General features: G+C 39.1%; 1 protein-coding gene across 1 annotated transcript in view; it reads left to right on the forward strand.

The window, feature by feature from the left end:
- LOC146383596 (matrix metalloproteinase-17-like) overlaps positions 1–21148 on the forward strand; it is an 89937-nt gene extending 68789 nt beyond the window's left edge. Inside the window, exons 5-10 of the mRNA XM_084934928.1 lie at positions 4263–4439; positions 6990–7092; positions 8745–8827; positions 9497–9649; positions 9990–10247; positions 19166–21148. Of these exons, the coding sequence (XP_084791054.1) occupies positions 4263–4439; positions 6990–7092; positions 8745–8827; positions 9497–9649; positions 9990–10247; positions 19166–19491 (1100 nt within the window). The 3' untranslated portion in view covers positions 19492–21148. The remainder of the gene's footprint in view (positions 1–4262; positions 4440–6989; positions 7093–8744; positions 8828–9496; positions 9650–9989; positions 10248–19165) is intronic.
- Positions 21149–22148: the final 1000 nt, after the last annotated feature.

The following is a 22148-nucleotide window of genomic DNA, read 5'->3' on the forward strand; positions in this document are numbered from 1 at the left end:
CGATTATTTAGCAGGATTGTTTATTTGTTTGTGCTAAAGAATATGTATTAGTGAAGGAAACTAAACAGGATGATGGTCGATTCATAGAAGGAATTGCTTTAATGATGGGGATAGATTTTGATTACAGTGATGGATGTCAGCTTGAGGAGCAGCAGATATTTGGAAGAACGTTCTGACCTCTGCTAGAGAGATTTTTTTTTCTTCTGGTGTGGCCCAAACAAGGGAAAGCGTAGCATTTTGCCTGGGTGGACTGAATTTTGGCTGTGAGCCAATACCATTACAGACAGTGTGGAAGTCCTGAGCATGAAGTGCATCCTCGCAAAACCTTTTTAGTGATTAAGTCAGTAACCTCAGAGAGGATTGTACTTCCTAGGAGCACAATATTAGAAATTTAATGATGGGAAATAAAACATACTGACACAACACCAGGCAAAACATGGAAATGACGGAAGTGTTGAGGGGGGGAGGGGCATATACAGATATGCTCCTATCACCCCAGCAGATCCCTGAGGTCTTGTGACCAGGGGTTGAGATCTGTGGACTCAGTCATGTCTTTTAAAAAGCAGTTAAAAACCTATCTGTTTAAACTCGCTTTTGATTGATTTTGTTTTGTTTTAGATTTTAATGTCTGTTTTCTGCCTCTGTAAAGCACTTTGTGATTTTATCTTGAAAGGTGCTATATAAATATTTTTTTTTTTTTTTTTTTTTTTTTTGTTAGGTACACTTTGTAGAAGCAGCTTGGGCCGCTTTTGCCTTCAGAATTCTTCATGGCACAGATTCAACAAGATTGAAACATTCCTCAGAGATTTTGGTGTATATTGACTTGATATCATCACAAAGTTGCTGCAGATTTGTCAGCTGCACATCCATCATGCAAATCTCTCCTTCACATCTCTAACATGCTCTATTGGATTGAGATCTGGTAGCTGTGGAGGGCATTTTGCTTCAGCAAAGTCATTTTCATTTTCAACAAAACAACTTTGTGACATGGTGCTTTATCACCCACAAGGAAATGGATACACTGTGGTCATATAGGGATGAACATGGTCAGCAACAGTACTCAGGCAGGCTGTAGCATTTAACAATGCTCAACTGCTTCTATTGGCCCAAAGTGTGCCATGCTTTTACTTTGTCTAGACCAAATTCTGATCCTACCATCTGAATGTGACAGCAATAATTAAGACTTCAACTTTTTTTTTTCCAGTTTTCAATTTTTTTAAAGCCTGTGAGAAATGTAACCTCAGTTTCCAGTTCTTAGCTAACAGGAGTGGCACCCAGTGGTCTTCCTCTGCTGTAGCCCATCTGCTGCAAGGTTCAGCATGTCATGCATTCAGAGATGCTCTTTGTCCTTCTTTGGTTGTAATGAGTTGTTATTTGAGTTGCCTTTCAGCTCAAAGCAGCCTGGCCATTGTCCTGTCACCTCTGGCATCAACGAGGCATTTTCATCTGGAGAACTGCAATGCACTGGATATTTTCTCTTTTTTGTGAACCCTACAATGGCTCTGTGGAAAAATCCCAGTAGATCAGCACTTTCTGAACTATTCAGACCAGCCCGTCTGGCACCAATAACCATGCCACAGTCAAAGTCACTTAAATTGCCTTTCTTCCCTAAATCACCTCGTTCACTTTGAACTTCAGCAAGTCATCTTGACTGTGTCTGCATGTCGACATGCATCGAGCTGCTGTGTGTGTGCTGATTAGATATTTGTGTTGATGTTAACAACTAGTTACAGGTAGCTAACACATGAGTTAGTTCTTTTCCAAAAATAAGCTGTTTCAGGGTATTTACACAACTTCCAGATGTAACTAATCAGTTTGAACTCTAAAGACTGACCTGACACTTAATAAAATGGGGAAGTTAAGGGGAAACATTGTCAACTGTATTTAAAGATAACATTTATTGTGATACAGAAATTAATGAATCTCTAAGATTATTCTTTTCATAGTGACAGAAGAGCACTGAGATTTAAAGCACACTTGTTGGAGGCTGATTGGCTCGCTGAAGGCGGGCAAGAGGATGATTGGGCTAGAGTAATGATGTCGGTATTGACTTTGACAGTGTGGGAAAGTGGAAGTGATGTAAAGAACAGACTAGCAGTCGAACAACCAGGAAAGCAGGCAGGTGAGTGATTACACGTTTTCATTACTGAACTTATGCATAAGCCTTACCGTGTTTAAATTAGCAAAAGATGGGAAGAGGATCGTATCAAAGTAAACCCAGCTTCATTTTATGCTAACCCTAAAACTGCATACTGTTTTGTGGCAAACACGTCTCCTATGTGCATTCATATAGTCCAGTTACAAATAGTTGTATTTATGCTATGAGTGACAATGATTGAGTTATTACAAGCTATTTTTGGTCATCAAAAGAGTAAAATTAGCTTAATTACTAAATCTTGAGTGAGGAATTTGTGACTAGTTGCAAAGACAGCAGGAAGTACTGATTATAGATATTCATGCTATTGACATAGGCTGACTTTGGGGCATCCACTAAGGGGCTGTGATGTTTTTTTATGGGTCTTCTTGACCAAGATCAAAGCAACAGAGTCCTGTGATCCTCATCTTTGTGGACTGGAGAACTGACAGCCAGGTGAGGGTTGAAAGGTCTACCAAATGAAGCTATTAATTTCTATTCTCAGCTCCATACCATGAAAGCATTTGGACTGATAAAAAAGCTGCTTAATGGGTCAGTGGTGAATCTGGAAGAACAAAGATTGAATCCCTAAGAATGTAACAGTCTGAAGAGCCACACTGAAGTCTCTCTCTCTCTCTCTCTCTCTCTCTCTCTCTCTCTCTCTCTCTCTCTCTCTCTCTCTCTCTCTCCCCATGTGTCTCAGTCTCTGCTTTTCTAAAAGAATTTGGTGCATTCACACAATCCTTGCCTCTCTGACTTTGTCCTCAGTCATTATGTCTATTATGTCTGCTTCACATGGACCTTAAATGCGATGACATGGTACATACTGTGCTCTGAGTCCCTGTTCTCCCTTTCTCCCTCACTCTCTCTCCCTTTCTTTCCTTCCTATTGTTCACCTGCAACATGTGCTTCTGTAGATTAGAGTTGGCATTTGCCTCCTGACCACCCCAGGTGAATACTGTAAGCACGAGTGCGTGTCCCAGGCCGTGGCCAACCTATGGTTTACTGAATGCAGACTTGCGCACATAGCCACCAAGGAACTCTGAGCTAGCTTGGTTTGACACGGTACCTCTTTGGAAATCTAAATCTCCGAGCCCAGGTTCTGTCTTGCTTCACAGAGTCGGACAAGGGGTTTGGGAGGATTTTTCTTTTTATGTTTTAGCTGAAGATGGAGGGAAGGCGCTTTAATAGCCTGCAGCCTCTTTAGGTGTCTTTCCGCACTAAGATTTTGATTGGCGGCCCAGGGACTCAGGCAGTATTACCATAGTTATCTCACTATACCACACACCTGCAACACTCAGAGCTTCCTGAGCTGTCTGTCATGCCTCTCAATTTGCACCACAAGTTGGAGGAAAAAAAAAAGAAAAGGGTCAATTAAGGGTGCAGACCCATAGCAGAAAGGTCACATTGGCGACCGTCGCTGTGGATCTCTCCAAAGCAATTTACCAAAAAGTCTTTCATGCCACCTTTTCTGTCACTGAATGCTAATGCTAATTGAACATGTGTGACCAATCAAAACAGACTGTTGGCCACGGAGGAAGAAGCAGATTATCCATTTACACATGATCAGTGTCTGCAGCTGAAGACCTAGAACTACTTCTTTATAGCAATCTGCAAGCTGTGACATTACACATGGCCTGCTGTGATTCTCTATGAGGTATTTTTTGATTAATTGATTATCTTGTCATAAAATCAAATGCAAAGCAGCAGTAAATCCTTACACTGGATAAGCATGAACCACAAATGTACTTGAAAAACAAATTGGAGTGGTCTATTATTATTTTAGTCAACTGTTACAAAACTTAACTAATAGTTTGAGCACTATAAAGCGAGTTTTTACATATAGAAAAACATGGTTTGTATATTATTTTACAGATTGAGATGCAATGTGTCCATCATTGTTATACCTGTCTTAAATAATGGCTATAACCATGCACGAAATAAAGGGACTATAGTCATAATAGTAGCAATTTTACAGAGCATTACTTGTGTTGTGTATAGTGACCTTTGACCTTTAGAGTGCATTTCTAAAGAGGTTTGCTTTTTCTTCTTTATGTTTCACTAAGCAAGACTTTTAACAGTGCGCTTACTTCCATTTTTTTTGTAATCTCTTTTCTGTCTCTTTCAGACTCTCACGGCATGGATCTGTTTGCAGTCGCAGTCCATGAGTTTGGTCATGCCATCGGTCTGGTCCACACCTCTGCAATGGAGTCCATCATGAGACCATACTACCAGGGCCCTGTTGGAGACCCTCTAAAATATGATCTACCCTATGAAGACAAAGTCAGAGTTTGGCAGCTTTATGGTATGTAGTGTGTGTGTGTGTGTGTGTGTGTGTGTGTGTGTGTGTGTGTGTGTGTGTGTGTGTGTGTCAGGGAGATGAGCCAGAAAAGTAAATTACTTTGATTCCTAACAAATTTCCATTTATTGAATCTGCCTCAGGTGTTACTGAAAAGCACAAATTCATAAACATTTGTATTCTTTGTTTCATAGTAGTAGTAATGGGGAGTGTGATGTTAAGGCATAAAAGCAAACTGGCTGTGTAACTATGAAAAGGATCATAACAGCAAGTAAAGACAGGCATAATGATGCCAATAATGAACTAAAACACACAATTAGAAACATCAGGGTGGCAGGGTGGATAAAGATATAATTAGTGTTGGACAATAAATGATACCAACCTCTCCCACAGGGGAATTGTAGAAAAGGGGAGAGACCAAAAAGGGGTACCCCAAATTTATAGGGTTGCACCAAAGAAGAAGAAAAGGATGAGGAGGGGCTCTCACTGACAATGAAGATAACTGCAGGCTTGGGGATCCTAAAAGAACAGTTTGGAGTTTAGAACACATTTTGTGTAATTATAACAATATGTAATTTGTGACCCGGTTACACACAAGAGACAACATTTCAACAGGCATAAAATGGTATTTTTGCACCAACAAGGTGATTAGAATTAGCTGAGAACTTGACATGTGTCAGCACAGTGTGCAGCGTGTCCTTAACAACGCATTGCACATATAAAAAAGTAGAAGTAGCAAGCCTAAAAAACTATAGCAAATGAATTGCACTGTCATGTCCTGAAAATAAGGAAAAAGCCAGCAAAGACCTGACACAGGACCTGCATCTGCACCTGTTGTTGGTGCATATTTGCACATTTCAGTATGTCACTGCACCTATTTCCCATTTCCTGGCAAAACATAAAGAAATGAGGGGTGGCTCAAGGCCTGTAACAATATATGACCTAAATCAGAACTGCTTAATTTATTTTTCCTATTACAGTCAGCTGTTTCGTGCATTTCCATAATTATATTGAACAATTTTATGCTCCTGGCTAAGCCTCTTTACTGGAAATATAGTTTTGTTTTTTCCCATCATTAATATGAAATATGTGCTGCAGTAAATACTCACAAAATTATCTGCTTACCTGATGAATCATCATTAGTAACAAGCAGTGTCAAACATGATCAATGCTGTGAAGTCTCAGACCCTTCATAGAATCCTTCTCTGCTGGCCGTGAGTCATGATCCTTGGCTGTAATTATGTTTGTCTCGCAGTAAACTAGTGGCTGTGACAGCTCAGGAGACTGAAGATACAGCAGCCTCATCTCATGCAGGGGGCACCAATTTATGAGCTCTGCAGAGCAAGGTTATTGATTTAATGAAAACATGGATGGAGTTAATTGGACCTCATTATGCCATGTGACTTCATCAAACCTTTCCCTGATCCAGGAAGTGACAGTGAGAGAAGAAAGAAAGAAAATGATGACTTTTAGAAAAACACAATCAAGTGCAGGGATAAATAATGGCGGCGTGTGATTTGAATTGCTGAATCCTGCTGAAGGGGAATATTGTGACACGTTGAAATGATCAAACTACCTCATTTTGAGATGACTTTGGATCCAAAAAAATGTTGGTCATCACAACCCCCGTGGTTATTCCTAACCAACCAATGACCAGTCCTACAAATATCTTTCTGTCCGCACTGTAACCTCACATATTTATTTTAGTCATACATATTTTTGACTCCTCCATTGTTGAATGATTTGGCAACTTTTTTCTGTCATTAAAATCAAAGCTAACCCGTTTTGTTCAGACTGTGTTCTACCTATGAGTACTGGAACAAGCAGAGAAAATCCATTGTGATACACATTCTGTACTGCAGTAAGAGCTGCAACCATCAAGCTGATGGCATAGAGTTCAGTAGTGCAAACTGAACTCAAGGGCTCTATTCTTTTTCTACATCTTACAATTTTAAACTGTCCTCTAAAATACTATGAGACCACATAGGTTGCCCTCAGGGCAGTTTTAATTCACTTTGAGTGATGAATCTTCTTTTGTTTCTACCTACTTATCTAATTGTCTATCCCTGCACACACTTGCACAGACAAAAGTACCGGACCACCTTATATATAAATCCCACAGGAAGTGCTTGGAAACCCATGCCACGAGGTTCCCGGTGCACAATTTTTGTGCTGATGTTAATGCCAAATTATTGGCATTATTAGGGTGACCAACCGTCCTCTTTTTTTGCACTTGCTGACTTGTAAAAGCCTATATGACATTTTTTATTTCACCATTCATTAACTGCACAGAGAAGGCATACTTTAAATACATTAAAGTTTTCTTTAAGTAAACAGTTTTATTAAAGTTCTTCATGACTGGTGCAAGTGTCCTCTTTTTTGGAAATCAAAATATGGTCACCATGGCATTAAGCCATTATGATCCTGTGGCAATGGGACTGAAAATGTGTCATATGAAATGTAAGACACAAATGGAGAACAAAAGAAACTAAATAAATTATCAAAAATAGTATAGGGGATTTATTGTTATTATATATGTTTGTCTTCTTTTCCCAGGTGTTAGAGACTCAGTGTCCCATACAAATCAACCAGGCAGTTCGTCTCAGACAGCCGAGCCTCCTGTCCTGCTAGATCTTCCTGAAAACAGGTCCACGGTCATGTAAGTAGAAGTATAAAAGGTATCTGTTATCTTTTAAATGCAACAGAAATAGATCTGGCACTTTAATAATAATGCAGTCCATAAAAATCACTTGATTAATTCCTTAGTAGTTGTTTTAAGGTCTCTTTTACCTAAATTAGCTGCATCGTTTGGAAGGAGGAAAGCCAATTTCAGTATTCATTTCATCTTAATTTCATAAATTTAGTTAAGCAGGCATGATGGCCAGAGGGTCTGTGTCAATAAAACTCAATGCACAGTTCATCTCAGGACGCAACTTAGTGAAAAGCTTTTTGATTAGCAAAAAAGTGAAAACAAGCCTCAGCAGAAGCAAATAAACCATCTTCTCAATGTGCATTCTGTCTATTTACATAGTTGTGGAAAAATGGTGATATTAAAGTCATGACAATAAATGAATTTACATCCACAGGCCTCATGCAGGTGGTATTCATTCGTTTTATTTCACTGGATTGAATCACATTACAAAGAGATTTCAGTTTTTTGGGATGATTCCTTGTACATAATTGCATTGTGATTGTTTTATAATTATATCAGGTTTTTGTTACTTCCACTGAGACGCAGTGTAATGAACCTATGCAGGCTTACATTCATTGTAAAAAAAATAATAATAATTCTTGCGGGGAGGGGGAGACTTGATAGAACTTGTAAGGTACCAAAAAAGCAAATTAGCCAAGAGTGAGCATGGGACCTTGCCCATCAAATTAAGCAATTCTCAGAAGACAGTTGGGCAGCTATCAACCTGTAGTTTCTTTAGGTTATCAAGCTTAATTAGACTGCATTTTGTCCATTTATACATTTTGAGAGTACATACACTCTCTTGCACACATCACACACACAACCTAACCACTCAACCCCAGCCTGGGGTAGCCCCCAAAAACCTGAAGAAACTTTAGTCTGAAGGTCTACAGAGTTTAGTTAGTTTCAGGTGGGTGGAGGTACAAATACAACTACACATGGTGAGGTAATGCTAAAAGACCACAGATGAACATTTAGCAGCGTTTGCTCGCCAGTTTCAGACGTCCACTAGCTTCATTAATTGTTTCCTGCTGCCTTGGTCAGGTCATGATGTGTGGAAAAAGCTAGATTAGGCCCGACAAGAGCACCGATACTGACCACTACACTGTGGTGTAGCGCTAATAGAGTTCTGAATAGAGACCTTTGTTGGTAATATAAGGCCTGGCAGGCTCTCACTCTCAGCCCTGTGGTGCTAATGGCTTCATCATTGGCATGCAGGCCACGTCAGTGATTTAAATCACTTAAAAACCTTGGGGATAAACACACCGAGGGATTTCACCATGTCAGCCTGATAGCTACCTCACTTCTTTTAGCATGGTTTCAATGATACAGGCACCTGAGAGGATATCAGGAACAGCTTGTGCAAAATTTCTCAGAAGGAGTCGACGCATGTCAGTAAAAAGCTACGCAATATAATCGGTCAAATAATTTTTCTCACTTTTCACAACTGAGGAAATTTTTGCAAATGAGAGGTGAGTCATTAGAACCGAGATACAACATTTTCTGTGGTGGCTAGAGGTCTAAAGCTTTATAAATGTCCAGTTTAGAATCCAGCAGATCCTTGTTGTCGCTCATTTTACGCTGTTTTTCCCTTCTTACTTTCTTCCCATCTCTCTCAGGCTGGCACGAGATACCCCAGACAGATGCACCAGTCACTTTGATGCAGTGGCCCAGATACGAGGAGAGGCCTTCTTTTTCAAAGGTACAACAGCACAAACAGCGAAAGAGATATGCAAAGCTGCAGAGCTATGAGGGGAGGGAAAATAACCCAAAACAAAAAAGAAAAGAAAAGAAACGAGAAATTAGCCAAAAGAGCAGCAGTGGAGAAAGAGTCAAATGAAAGAAGTGAGAAAGGGAAAGAGAATGAGAGCGAGGTGGTAGTTGTAGATACCCGACTGAGCCAGTTGAGCCCTGCTGAGAGACTTCAGTATAAAAATTACATCACCCTTTCATGCTTGCCCTCTGGAGGAATGACCCCTAGCCTCCCACTGACAACGGAAACAAGAAACAGACTTGCATACCTTCTGCAGTAGCAGTGTTAGTAAAGTCTACTAAATTTTAACGATGTTTTTATAGAACTTTTTAATATAATTTGTTTTTTGTTGTCACACTTTAAAATCAAGGACATGGAACGTTTGTAGATAATTAATAGAATATTTAGATTTATCTGTAGCTCTTAGCAGCCTTTAATAATTGTATTATGTCTTCCTGCCACAAATATCAAACCTTTCAAACTAGGGCTGCTCCTTGTCACTTGTAGGTCATTGCTTGTTGTGTTTCTTGTACACTTTAGATGATTAAGTCTGGAAGGACATTTAGAGCAACACCGGTAATAGTGTTGTTCCTCTTATTTTGAACCTGTTCTTCATAGGGAAGTACTTCTGGCGACTAACAAGAGAGAAGCACCTGGTGTCTCTGCGTCCTGCTCAGATCCATCGCTTCTGGCGGGGCCTCCCAACCAATCTGGATAGCGTGGACGCAGTATACGAGAGGCCTGGGGACCACAAAATTGTGTTTTTTAAAGGTATAGTATCAAAAACATTGGAAGAGAGCAGGTGGGATTTTTAAGGAAATTGTGTATTTTGTAAGTCTATGTGAGTAGGAGAGGAGTTTAAATGACATTTAAAGTATTGAAAAGAAGGACATAAACAAGCTACAACTTTTGAGCTACCACTGTGGTTAAGACAAAAAAGCAACACAAAAAAACATATGTGTGCGGTTTTTTTTTTTTATTTAATTATTTCCTTTCATTATTTTCTTTTCAAATGTATCCTCTCAGATGTCTTTTCTTTATAAAACATTTTTCTTTATAAAACATCATAATGGTAAGTAGGTTTTAACTCATTATGTTTAACTTTCTTTAGGTTTAAAATACTGGGTATTTAAAGACAATATTGTGGAGGAAGGTTACCCTCGTCCCATCAGTGACTTTGGCCTACCGTTGGAGGGTGTGGACGCTGCCTTTGTTTGGCTACACAACGACAAAACCTACTTCTTTAAGGACAACCGCTATTGGCGATACGATGACCACCTGAGACGAATGGACCTGGGCTACCCTAAGGACAGCAACCTCTGGAAAGGGCTGCCATCACAACTTGATGATGCCATGAGGTGGTCTGATGGTAAGTAATCTTTTTTTTTTTTTTTTTTTTTTAAACAGTTTTGCCCGCCCATCTTATGTGCATAAAATGATGAAAAAGAGAGGCAAAGTTGACACTGGCACAGTTGTGTCCTTGGGCAAGATACTGAACCCCAGACCTTCCCTGATGCATGCACTGTTGTATGTGTGAGTGCATGTGAGTGCATGTCCTTGATAGATAGCGGATTGTATGTACAGAATAATGATGTGACTTTGATTAGAATTGCATAGCACAGTATGCATACCAGTTGGTTAACCAAGACAGAGCTAGAGGTCGAAGACACAGAACCTGAAATTTCTTTCTGCAGTGCTTTACAGTGAGTGATGATCATTTGAAATTTAAGAAAAACACTAAAGAGTTTATTTCCTTTAAGGAACTTACAAATAACCATATGTTTGATAATAAATCTGCATAGGAAATAGTTTACATCATCCTCAAAAAAAAAATGATCAAAACTACACCTTAATCAATCACCCAGAGTCAGAATGTCCTCAGAGTAAAGCCAGTGACATATTTTTGACCGCTTCTGTCTTGATTAAAAATTGATTATAAAGACACTCTGATTGATTAGATTCAACATATAAATGATGAATTGCCTGTCAGTTTCTTCCAGTGAAAAATGATTACATTTCTCTGAGAAAAATAGAGTCGTAACACTCCACCACAGCATCAAACCAGTAGTCTGCTGTGCTATTTTCTAAGCCTAAGGCAAGACTATGCAACACCGTTCTCAGGGGAAGTCCTTAGACCGGAATAAAGTTTGAGAAGAATATGAGACAACAGAACAATTAGGCAAGTTAGGAATGCAGCTTCAAGTCTTGGATGAAATTTTAGGCCTTGCTATTGGCATAAGGATGGCAGTGTCATTCACTGAGCCAGTCAGTCCACCACTTCCATTCAGAAGTATGTCTTGAAATGTCACTGAATAGTTCGTCGTGGGATTTTTTTTACACAATGTTGTGGTTCCTAGTTGATTCCCTCTATTAGGAGCCCTTTACTTTTCTTTAACATATGCAAAAAGCAAACTCTTAACACATTAGCATTGCCTTCAATAAGACTATGTAACAAAAAAAAAGTGTCATGAGCCTCAGTAAATGCTGATCCTGTCAGATGGCAAGGTCAGGATTTGGTGCAAACAACATGAAAGCATGGAGCCATCCAGCTTTGTAGCAATGATTCAGACTGGTAGTGGTGTAATGGTTTATAGTTTGTTTGTTTTTTTATGTCTTGTCACACTTAGGGACACTTAATATCAACTGAGCATATACCCTTTACACGCAGTGTAGGTATTTGTTTTATAGCTGATTCCAGCAGAATAACATGCAATGTCATAAAGCTTAAATTATGTCAGACTGGTTTCTTGAATTTGACATTGAGTTCACTTTACTCAAATGGTCTCTGTAGCCATTAATAGAACACCTTTGGGATGTGGTGGAATGGGAATTTTGCATCATGACGCTGAAAAAATCTGGAGCAGCTGTGTGATGCTATCATGTCAATATGGACCAAAATCTCTGAGGTATGTTTCTAGCCCCGTGTTGAATTTGTACCCCAAAGAACTGATGCAGGTCTGAAGGCAAAAACCACATTGTTTAATTTTAAAAATGCTGTAGAGATATTATAGATTGCTATAAAATTAAATGTACAGCTTTGTAGTTCAGAGAGCGTATCCTTGTGATTTTGGTCCTGTCTTACCTTCTTCTTTTGCATTATAAATGTTAACATTTATCATTTTAAGTCAATACAATACAAATGACACCAGCCAACAGTGTCGTTGAATTTAAGTGTCGTTTGGCAGAATATGGTTATTTTACCAAAACCTTTTGTTTTGCTTATTCTTCAGTCTTAAAGTGTATACTTCATTCTTACATGAATAATGTGAGACTGCCCTCTGGAGTACTCACAGCCAGTCATGTTGTAACATCGAGGCTGTTTTTTGTCCAGCTGACCCCTGTAACCTGTGGTGCAATTTGTGATCTATTATTTCTGTCATGGATCTTTCAGAATAAGTGAAGCATGTTCCATGGATTTAAAAATTTAAGCATGTTCTGGGGATTCAGTGTTCAGATTCCGAGACAAATCAAAAGCCTAATACGTGTCCTTTAAGAGTTTTCATTATTCACGCAGTGCATTTTGTTCCACCATTTGCTCCTATTTCATTTTAGTTTATTTATATTTGGCATTCCTTGGATGCATCCATGATTGTTTCGGTGTGGCTGTAGGATACAGATTAGAAGAACATTTGCATTTGTTTATTAATTTGTTTAATTTTTTTCATGTGTCAATAGAGGGTTGGGGTTTGTTTGTTTTTTTAACCTTTATCTGTTATTGACGTTGCACACATGGTCTTGTCTGCCAACACTGCTTCATATTCGCAGTGTCAAACCTTGGAGCTTGCCCAGTGTAATCACTTTGTATAGCTCCACTGTACCAGCTGAGTCAAGGTCACAACACATCACTCCTGTATCTTGGTTAAGAATTGTAAAATCGCCTGAACACCATGTGTTCAAACAAAAGCAGCAGTTCTTATCTGTCAGTGTATTAGGCTCTGGATGGTGCTTGAGAGTGTTTTTGGATTTTGAAAATCCATCAAAAAAGCAGACACTTATTTTTAAAAATTTGAGAATGCTCAGTGGAAGCCAGGATGTCTCTAACCAACCCTGCAGCGCATGTAAATACAGCAAAGCTCTTTTCCCTGTCAGTGGTCTGTGTTCTGTCTTCTAAGCTTGTAGACTCGGAGGTCTCTGAGCTCTTTGATGAGTTTACCCACATGTTTGTATATTTGTGTTTGTGTGTGTCTGTGTACACATAAGGGTACTTGTTCTTCCTCTGCAGAATTTTCAACAAGAAACAAACCTTCTGCTCCCTGTTACACCACCCCGTGCAAGTGCAGTTTACATGAAAGAACACTTGTGAATGAAAGGTGTTCACACGTGTAAACCGGTTAGTCTAGATAGAGTTTACGGGGTGGTTATGAACCTAAAACAGACCATACTCTTCGATGCTGTCTCCTTGTGAAGCATCTACAGGTTGCCACCCACCCTACTTGGCAGATTTGGCTCTCTCTGATTTCCTTTTACTAAAATTGAAACTCAAGTTGAAAGGCTGACACAGGGGAGAAGATCCAACTGTCTTTGCAAAAATTGCCAAATTTAAATCCATTTTGGTTTTTGCTTTTATAGTCGCAGTAGTGTGCCTTGATCAATTTTCATAATTCTTAAATGGTGCTAAAGCACTTGCTTGGATGAAGATTGTTTTGGAGGGTTTTTGTTGTTGTTGTTGTTGTTGTTGTTGTTGTTGTTTTTTTATCGTTTTGAGATAAAAGCAGTCAAGTTGGAAACCCGTATGCCTAAACGCACATATACAAACCATGGGACCTGGGAATTGAAGCCACATCAAAGCCTGTTCTCTGTTTGTTTCACCATCTCAGTGTGAATAGACAGAGAATAGAGATCGAAACAGACAAAGGGAAAGAGAGTGATACGACACCAAAGAGGAAAGAGGACACGTGGTGACATCTTGCCATAAAAATTATTTAGAAATACTCGAAGAATGTGTAAGTAATAGAGAATATAAGACTTCAGGACAAAGATATTAAAGTTGTTAGAAATATAGATTCATTCACATGATACAAATTTTAGAAAAACAGGAAATGACAGTAAAACCATAGAAAATGGTTGAAAAATGGAGGGAAAGAGGACATAAAGTCTATAAATGCTTCTGTAATTCCAAAAACAATCATAGCTGCTGACATCAGTACAGCACTCACTCATCTACCTCTTAACAAGCAGTTTCACCAAGTAACTGGCAGCAACCTCCAGTCTTTATTTTTTCAGCCTCACCAAAACTATCATGGTACATAAATGCTGATAAGTGTGCATTATTACACAGCTAAGAATTGCCGTGACTAAAAGCAGCATTTACTCAAAAGCAGTCATTAGGGTAAATATGAGACCAATTATATTTGTGTTCAGTTTTGCCAGTTCATTGCATAATGTCAGACATGCATTATTTATTTATTTTTTGTTGTTGTTGTTAATGAAAAGGCCAAAACTAATGAAACAATAGTAGCTAAAGGTATTAACTGTGGAGACACTCTGACATGCTTCATTCCTTTGGTCCATAGAGCTATTTTAATTGTTTTTAATTGAGAGCCACAGCATTACGTGCACTATCATTATCATGAACTTTGGCAGGGCAGTCCATCTTTAGTCAACCTCACCGACACTATGAAGGTACACAAGTGCCGATTAGTGTGTTTTAATACACAGCAAAAAATGGTTGTGACTAAATATTACTATTTATTCCTGTTTCAGAAAAGATTTGCTAAGCAGCACAAAGGAAGTTAAAGTATTTTTAATTGATTAGTAAAAGAAATTACATGCCTAGTGAGCATTAATGGCCTTGGGGGCGAGAGACTCACTGGGAAGCTTGAGGAATGTGTTGTTGGTTTTTCATCTTTTTACACGATTTAATTACAAAAGTATAACTGCGTCATTCTTTGATTCACATATTTCAGCACTGAAGTAAAAAGAAGATGTCCTTCAAGATAAGTTACTGGCATAACATATCATATAAATCACCTAATTAGTTTACACCCTTTATATAGGTGAAAATTACTGCATAGAGTCACAAGCTTATATAACCTGTAACGGTGGATGAAACTTAAAGGGTTCACTGTCTTCATGAACTTTATTTGTTCTGCACAGCTCATGACTCATCTTCAGTCAAAGAAGCTGTATTATTAGCCAGAACTCAGTGACATGAAGTGTATTCTCCAGATTCTGACAGTTGTAGGACGCTTGATCTCTGAGGGAAAGAAAGAACAAGTTGAAAAAGACAAAGTGACATTAAGCCCTACTGTACAAGTTTGATCTTCCAATAACTGTGACAGAGGAGAAAGTAGAATGTGTACTATATTCTCTTTGTGAAGATCAAAATGATACTTAAAGTTAGAAAGTGAGGACATGCTTGAAAGGTGAAGACCCTGTGGCCTACGCTTTTTGCAAACAGAGCTGCTTTAGGATTGTAATTTGGCTGTGTAGGTAGGGTAAAGATTGGGAGTACTCAGAAGAATTAAACTCCATAGGTGTGTTTCCATGCACGATAGTGCATATTGGGCTCTTTATTGTACTATGCTGCAGCTAAGTGTGAATACATCCTCGTGATTATGCACAGGAAAAGGATTACTAGGTGCTGTGAGCCTTCACCCACTTAGAGGAAAACTGCTAGACCAGCACAGCTGCCACATCAACTTGCGTTGCACTTTTTAGGCATTTTAATTGTTCTTATTACCCAACACAAACACAAACTACAAAGCAAAAGCATTTATTTCAGGAGCAGCACTATTATAAGAATGAGGATTTCTTGTAAAAGCTGTGGGTCTTGCCACATTTTACCATCTAGGTTTCGACCTGAGAAAATGTAGAAAATGGAGGCAAAGCGTCCTGGGAGTACAGACACTCATCCTTTTATTTCACTTCAGAAATTGTGTTTGACATGAAAGCTGTTTGGCATGCATTTTTAAGGACAATGCATGGATATGAACATTAGTGCAATAACCAAAAACATACAGTAAGTGACAGCAATGCAGGCAGTACATTACTTCAGATATACACTCACTGGCTACTTTTTTAGGTACACCTATTCAGCTGCTTATTAACACAAATATCTAATGAACAAATCACATGGCAACAACACAGTACATGTTCAACACGAGCTGCTGACGTTCAAAATGAGTATAAGCATAAAAACAGGAGCAACAGTAATACAACCAAGTTATGCAGAAAATGCTTCGAACCTTGAAGCAGATGGACTACAGCAGCACGACACCACACTCGTGTCAGCCAAGACAGGCTTACCAAAATTGGACATTAGGAAATTGAAAGAACCTTGACTGGTGAATTTCAGTTTGGATTTGTTATCGACAAGATGAAAATATGGATAAATTCCTGCCTTTTTTAGGCTGCTCCTGGTGATGTAATCCTGTGAGGGATATGGTCTTGGCACACTTTAGGCCCCTTAGGACCAACTGAGCATCGTTTGAATGGCACAGCCTACCTGAGTATTGTTGCTGACCATGCCCATCCCTTTGTGAGCACAGCGTACCTGTTCCCTGAGGTGATAACACACCATGTCACAAAGCTCAAATCATCTCAAATTGATTTCTCAATTATGACAATGAGTTCTCTGAAGTAAAATGGCCTCCACAGCTATCAGATCTCAATCCAGTAGAGCACCTTTGGGATGTGAAGGAACGAGAGATTACATTATGAATATGCAGCTGAAAAATCTGCAGCAACTGTGTGATGCTATCATGTCAATATGGACCCAAATCTCTGAAGAATGTTTCTGGCACTTTCTCTTTATGCCACAAATAATTAAAGCAGTTCTGAAGACAATATCAAGCATTTTCTATTATGGCTACAGGTCCTATATGCCTTAATAAGTCCTTATCTTTTGTTGTTATTGTCTTTCTTCTCATTTCCCCACTTCCTCCAACATTTCCTCACACACTGTGATAGAATAAGATGCGGTTTAGGTGTATATATACGTCTGAATAAGCATTCACAGACAAACACTATTCACTCCGGAGTTATGAAGCTATAGCTCTTGGAGCTCTTCTGTACTTGGCGAGCTCCAAGGCCATTAACAATGGGAAAACATTTTTCACTTTGCTCAAACTCCTTCACTTGTTTATCTCTTGCCACTCACTTATTAATGAGCCACACCATTATCACATGTTTACTTCCCTCTGCTTGTTTGTCATAGTCACTGGTTAATGAAAAAAATTCATAGGAATCAGGTGAACAGCCTTGGAGGAGGTGGGCGCCTTCACGTTAACGAATTCAGTCTGTGAGAGATCAGGAAGCTTATTATGAGTTTGTAAACTACATTCAAAACTTTAAGCACATATTAATGCATTCATTTGGAGGTGTTAAGTTTTTCATTTAATTCTGTAATTCAATTTTTTTTGTCTCAAATGAACACAATTTCAATGAGTGCATTCACTATAGCCGCATCAGAAATAGAGCAAGAAAAAAGAACGTGCGATGAAAATATTGCCCACAAACTTTGTATGTTATTATCATTCATAATACCACATCTGATAAACCCTGAAAATATTTGTCATAATGGCACTCAGCAAAGTGGCATTTACATCAGAAGCACAGTGCCAATGCCCATTTGGTATTCTGGTGACTCTAATTAACTTAAGTGCCTTGTAGTGAATAGACAGGCACAGTGGTGGGTATATCAGTAGCAATCAACTGACAGTTCAATTATTATGTCAAGAGCACCCATAAGGCATTGCTATGGTCTGAGCAGCAAAGGCAAATACAAAATCCACTTTATACTACATATCCAGTGCATGTCAGTTTTACTTAATTATTTCTTCAAAAGGATCACATGTTAATATCTAATATGAAAGTACAGCATGTGCAAACGTATATTTTGCGTGCAAGGAACCAGGCATTTTTGTAATTTTTTTTATAGTGATCTTGAGCAGCAGTTCTCCAGGATTTCTGAAGCTCTTTCAGAGTTTTTACTGCAGATGAACAGTAAACAAAAGTCTCCAAGAAACAGTAAATCCATCAAAGACCTGACTGATTCATCTGACCCCTCTGTTGATCCATGTACTGTTTGCTAAAGCCTTATCAAAAATAGAAGATTGGAAGGTTGGCTGTAAAGAAGCCATTCTTAATGAAGGCAGGAAAAAACTGAGGTGTGACAAATTATACAAAAAGTGCGCTGGAAATCAGTGGCAACAGGTCGTTTGGAATGATGAATCCAAATTTGTAATTACTGGTTCAAATCTTAATGATTATCTACAGAGGAGGACAGAAAGGTACAACAGTGATGATCAAATGTGTTGGAGTTATGAATCCAGAAAAGTACCATCAGATTTTGATCCACCATGCAATACCATGTAGAGAGAATCTGATTGGCACATTGACAGCTTCATTTTTCAGCATGAAAATGATCCCAAGCATACTGCTAGAACAGTAAAAGCATACCTGGATAGAAAAACACACACTGTCAGTAATGGATTGGCCTCCCCACACCCCCAGATCTCTTATTGTAGCTATATAGGATCATCTTGAAAGAAAGAAAAGGCCGTCAGCATCCAGAGAAGAGCTTTGAATGAAGCTGCCTAAGATATTTGAGAGTGTGTTGAAGAGTAAAAGTGGTCATGCCAAATATAAATTTTCAATATTTGACTTTCATTAGAATTATACAAACTCTGTTTTTGCCTTATATACTTTCCATGTATATTTTCATGAGTCCCATTTTTACTGGTTTGATTCATAACTCTTAAATAAAATTTGAAATGAAAGTACATTTAAAAAATTACCTGTTTCACCAGAGACAACTTGCATAAATAAGCATGCCGTCTTTCATATCACATGGATATTTTTGTTAAAATCAAGCAAATTTGCATTTCTTTCCACAGTTTTTTGCTGTGGTCATTTAGTTTGTATATAAATGTCATTTTTTCTGAGACAGGTTTATAGTTTTTCTGCTACGGTCCATGCAAGTTTGTAAACTGCAGCGGAGTTTCCTCTCCAAGGCACACTGGTGGAAAACGCAGCTGTTATATTAAATTAAATGATATAATTTTCCATGATGGATGTAGACACCTGGTTAAAACACATTCTGGTTTATCAAACAGATGTACTGTGGGGCAAGGTAATAAGTGAAAATGCTCAACATAAACACTTAGCACGCTGGGTACAAATTATAGCCCTTGGTGTTTAATGTGTTCTCTGCTTATTGAGCTTTGAGCGAAGAGCAAAGACTATTCTGAACTGCCATTAGTATAAAGTCTAGTATTGTATTCTTTTATGTGTAGTTCATGCACACACACACTAATCCCCACCTTCTAATCTGTGTCTCCGAAGGCTCGTCCTATTTCTTTAAGGGGAAGGAGTACTGGCGAGTGCCAGGCAGCGACATGGAGGTGGAGGCAGGATACCCCCGCCTCATCGCAACGGACTGGCTGTTGTGCACAGAGATGCAGTCAGACTCTCCGGACACACAGCCCAAAAGCACAGAGACGAGAGTCAACGTGCACCGCCACCCAGACCACGCAGAGAACGGATACGAGGTGTGCTCCTGCACCTCTGACACCGCCTCGCCTTTAGGTGTCCGCCCATCCCCGTCCCTCGTTTGGCTGCTGCCGCCTCTCTGGACGCTCTCGCTGGCTCTCCGCTTTGAACTGCTATGATGCTAAAGCATGGGACAGAGGGCCAGTGAACAAACCAACAACTGGAAAATATTCTTCTTATATAATTTAGTATCTTTTTGCTCTAAATTTGCTGTTATTTATTTACCATGACTTTCAAGGGGCACTGCCATCAAGCAGTCATTCTTATGGGCATCACCCAGCTGTCAGTGCTTTACAAGCTGTTTTCATACATGCACAAGAGAAGAAGTGAGGAGATTCATCCAGTGCATTGTCATAATTTTTCTTCATGCAGCAAACAGATACTTCAGGTACTCTTTTGGAAAGGGAACAGGACACATAAAGCCCACTAACTGTAATCCACTGGTCAGTTACATGTACTATTCTCACATGCACCTAATCAGACATCGCATGGACTTTGTTTTAGTGAGCTGGCTGGGTACAGACTGTTTATTGTCTGATCCATGTAAAATGCTTGTGCTCGGTTCAGGGCCACAGTGCATGTGTGAAAACGGCTTCAGCAAATGATTAACGGACAAATCTCTGCAAAGGAAAAATTGTAAGGGAATAGAAATGTTTTTTAAGTTTACAGCAGCAAATCATCACATGACAAACATACTAAGTTTATTTTGACTTGAAGGCAAGTGCAAAGGAATACACCCATTATAAAAAGGAGCACTGATCCATTATCAGCCCAAAATTTTTTTAAATAACCTAAACCATGTTTTCTTTTTATATTCAAACTCAGATTATAACCAGCTATGTACATGGATTGATTTTGCTAACTTTATTGTCCCCAATAGGAAATTGATTTGCAGTCTGTCCATACACAGAGAGACAAAAACAAACATCACACACACAGATTTTAGTACCACAATACATTTTCTATGCCAAAAATAATGTTGGTGTTGCTCTGACCACCTACAGAACTCACAGTGATTTTCTGGTGTTAAAAATTAGTTCCAGTTTGCAACAAGACCTGTAAATTATTCAGAATAACAAGAACACTTTCTGAAAAGATACACTACTGTTGAATTTGCAAGTAATTCAGAGTAATTTTTCTGTGTGTTCACAAGCACTGCTGCTTTCCATTCATCTCTATTTTACTCAAACTGGAGAGATAAAACCAAAACTACCTGCAAGGCAGCATAGCACCAGAGGTAAACATGATATTTTTTTTTATTTGTGGAACCGACCTTTTAATAAACCCCACTGCGTGCACACACACGAACATCCCGCCTGTGCTCTCGTGTGCTTGCAACGAGCATCGATGTTTGAATGCTCCTACTCCTGCTGTGAGAGGTAGACGGATGCATGGATGAGTAGGTGCACGGACCAGTTTCCATGCCTGAATCATCGGACTAAGTAAGGAACAGCTGCTCATTTTCACCTCTGGGTTATAAGCATTCCTTCCACTCAGTTTAGTTGTATCTACTATTGAAATCAGTTTATAATTCAGTATCTTTTACATTGCTTTGATCAGCTCATAGAGTTCAAAGAGTGGTTTTTTTGGTGACTGACAGTTCCCTGTATCCCCGCTGAATTTATTCTTGCTGTAAAGATATATTTACCTATAGACTGATATATTTGAGTTGAAGGGTTCTGCAGCTGTTGCATCACTAAGTGGACTGTGTATATTTTAAGCTGTGTTTTCTATTGTAAAATATTTTTGTAGGAAAATAAAAAACATATCTGTGAATGACTTCTTTTTTTTTTTTTCTTGTCACACAAGTGCCCTGTGTTATTTTGAGTGCTTATTTCTGCTACTGTGTGGCCCGAGTGTGTAATTATTTTTGTGTTTTTGAAGGAAAGCCCAGGGTTGAAGACAGACGATGGTAACATGACAGCTTGCAGACACCAACTGGGAGCTGCTCCCCCTCTGTCTGATGTTCTTAAATGTGTCTTCTCTTGTAATGGTCAGTGCTGTTCATCAGGAAAACAAATCACACCTCACACTTACACCAAATGGGTTTATAAAGAGATCTGCTGGCACAGGGGATTACGCAGTATATCCGTGTTTCTTGAGGAAAGAGTATCAGAGGAAGAAAATGTTACAAATCCAAAAATATTTACCACCTCAGATACTTCAAGCTAAGAGATCAAAGTCAACAGGATGTCAAGTCTGTCTAGTCTTGAAAGACTCACACGCATACACGTACATGCATTTCACCAGCATCCTCATCATACAGTACGCAGGCTCAAACATCCACGCCTGTGTTAGGGTTTCCATTTGTATGAATGTTTGTTTGTGTATTCCCCCCAAAGGCTACGGATGCAGTCCAACCCCAAAGAATGCAGACCCGTAACTTTTAGTCTGTTTTGAGGTAAAATGAAGTTTAAAAGTTTAAAAAGTCACTCATTCACTTTTCTGCCAACAACAGCATTTTTCCTTCCCTTCTCTTGACACACTCCAGTGGTATTAATTAACTGGTGTGGCTCACCAGCCACTAGGAGAGCACCTGCACCCACAGGCAAATGCAGCAGGGATGGGTCACTTTGTGTGTGTGTGTGTGTGTGTGTGTGTGTGTGTGTGTGTGTGTGTGTGTGTGTGTGTGTGTGTGTGTGTCCCATTTGGGCTGATAACAATGAAAGTGGCTATTCAGATGTATTTGATTTAGTATTATTGGAATATGGTCGTTTAAAAAAAACTTAGGAGTTATCGTCCATGCAGCGTCTTCTACCGTTGAGATATGGCACTT

This window comes from Perissodus microlepis, chromosome 7 (assembly GCF_051167445.1).
Source record: "Perissodus microlepis isolate ML-2025 ecotype Zambia chromosome 7, ASM5116744v1, whole genome shotgun sequence".
NCBI lineage: Eukaryota > Metazoa > Chordata > Actinopteri > Cichliformes > Cichlidae > Perissodus > Perissodus microlepis.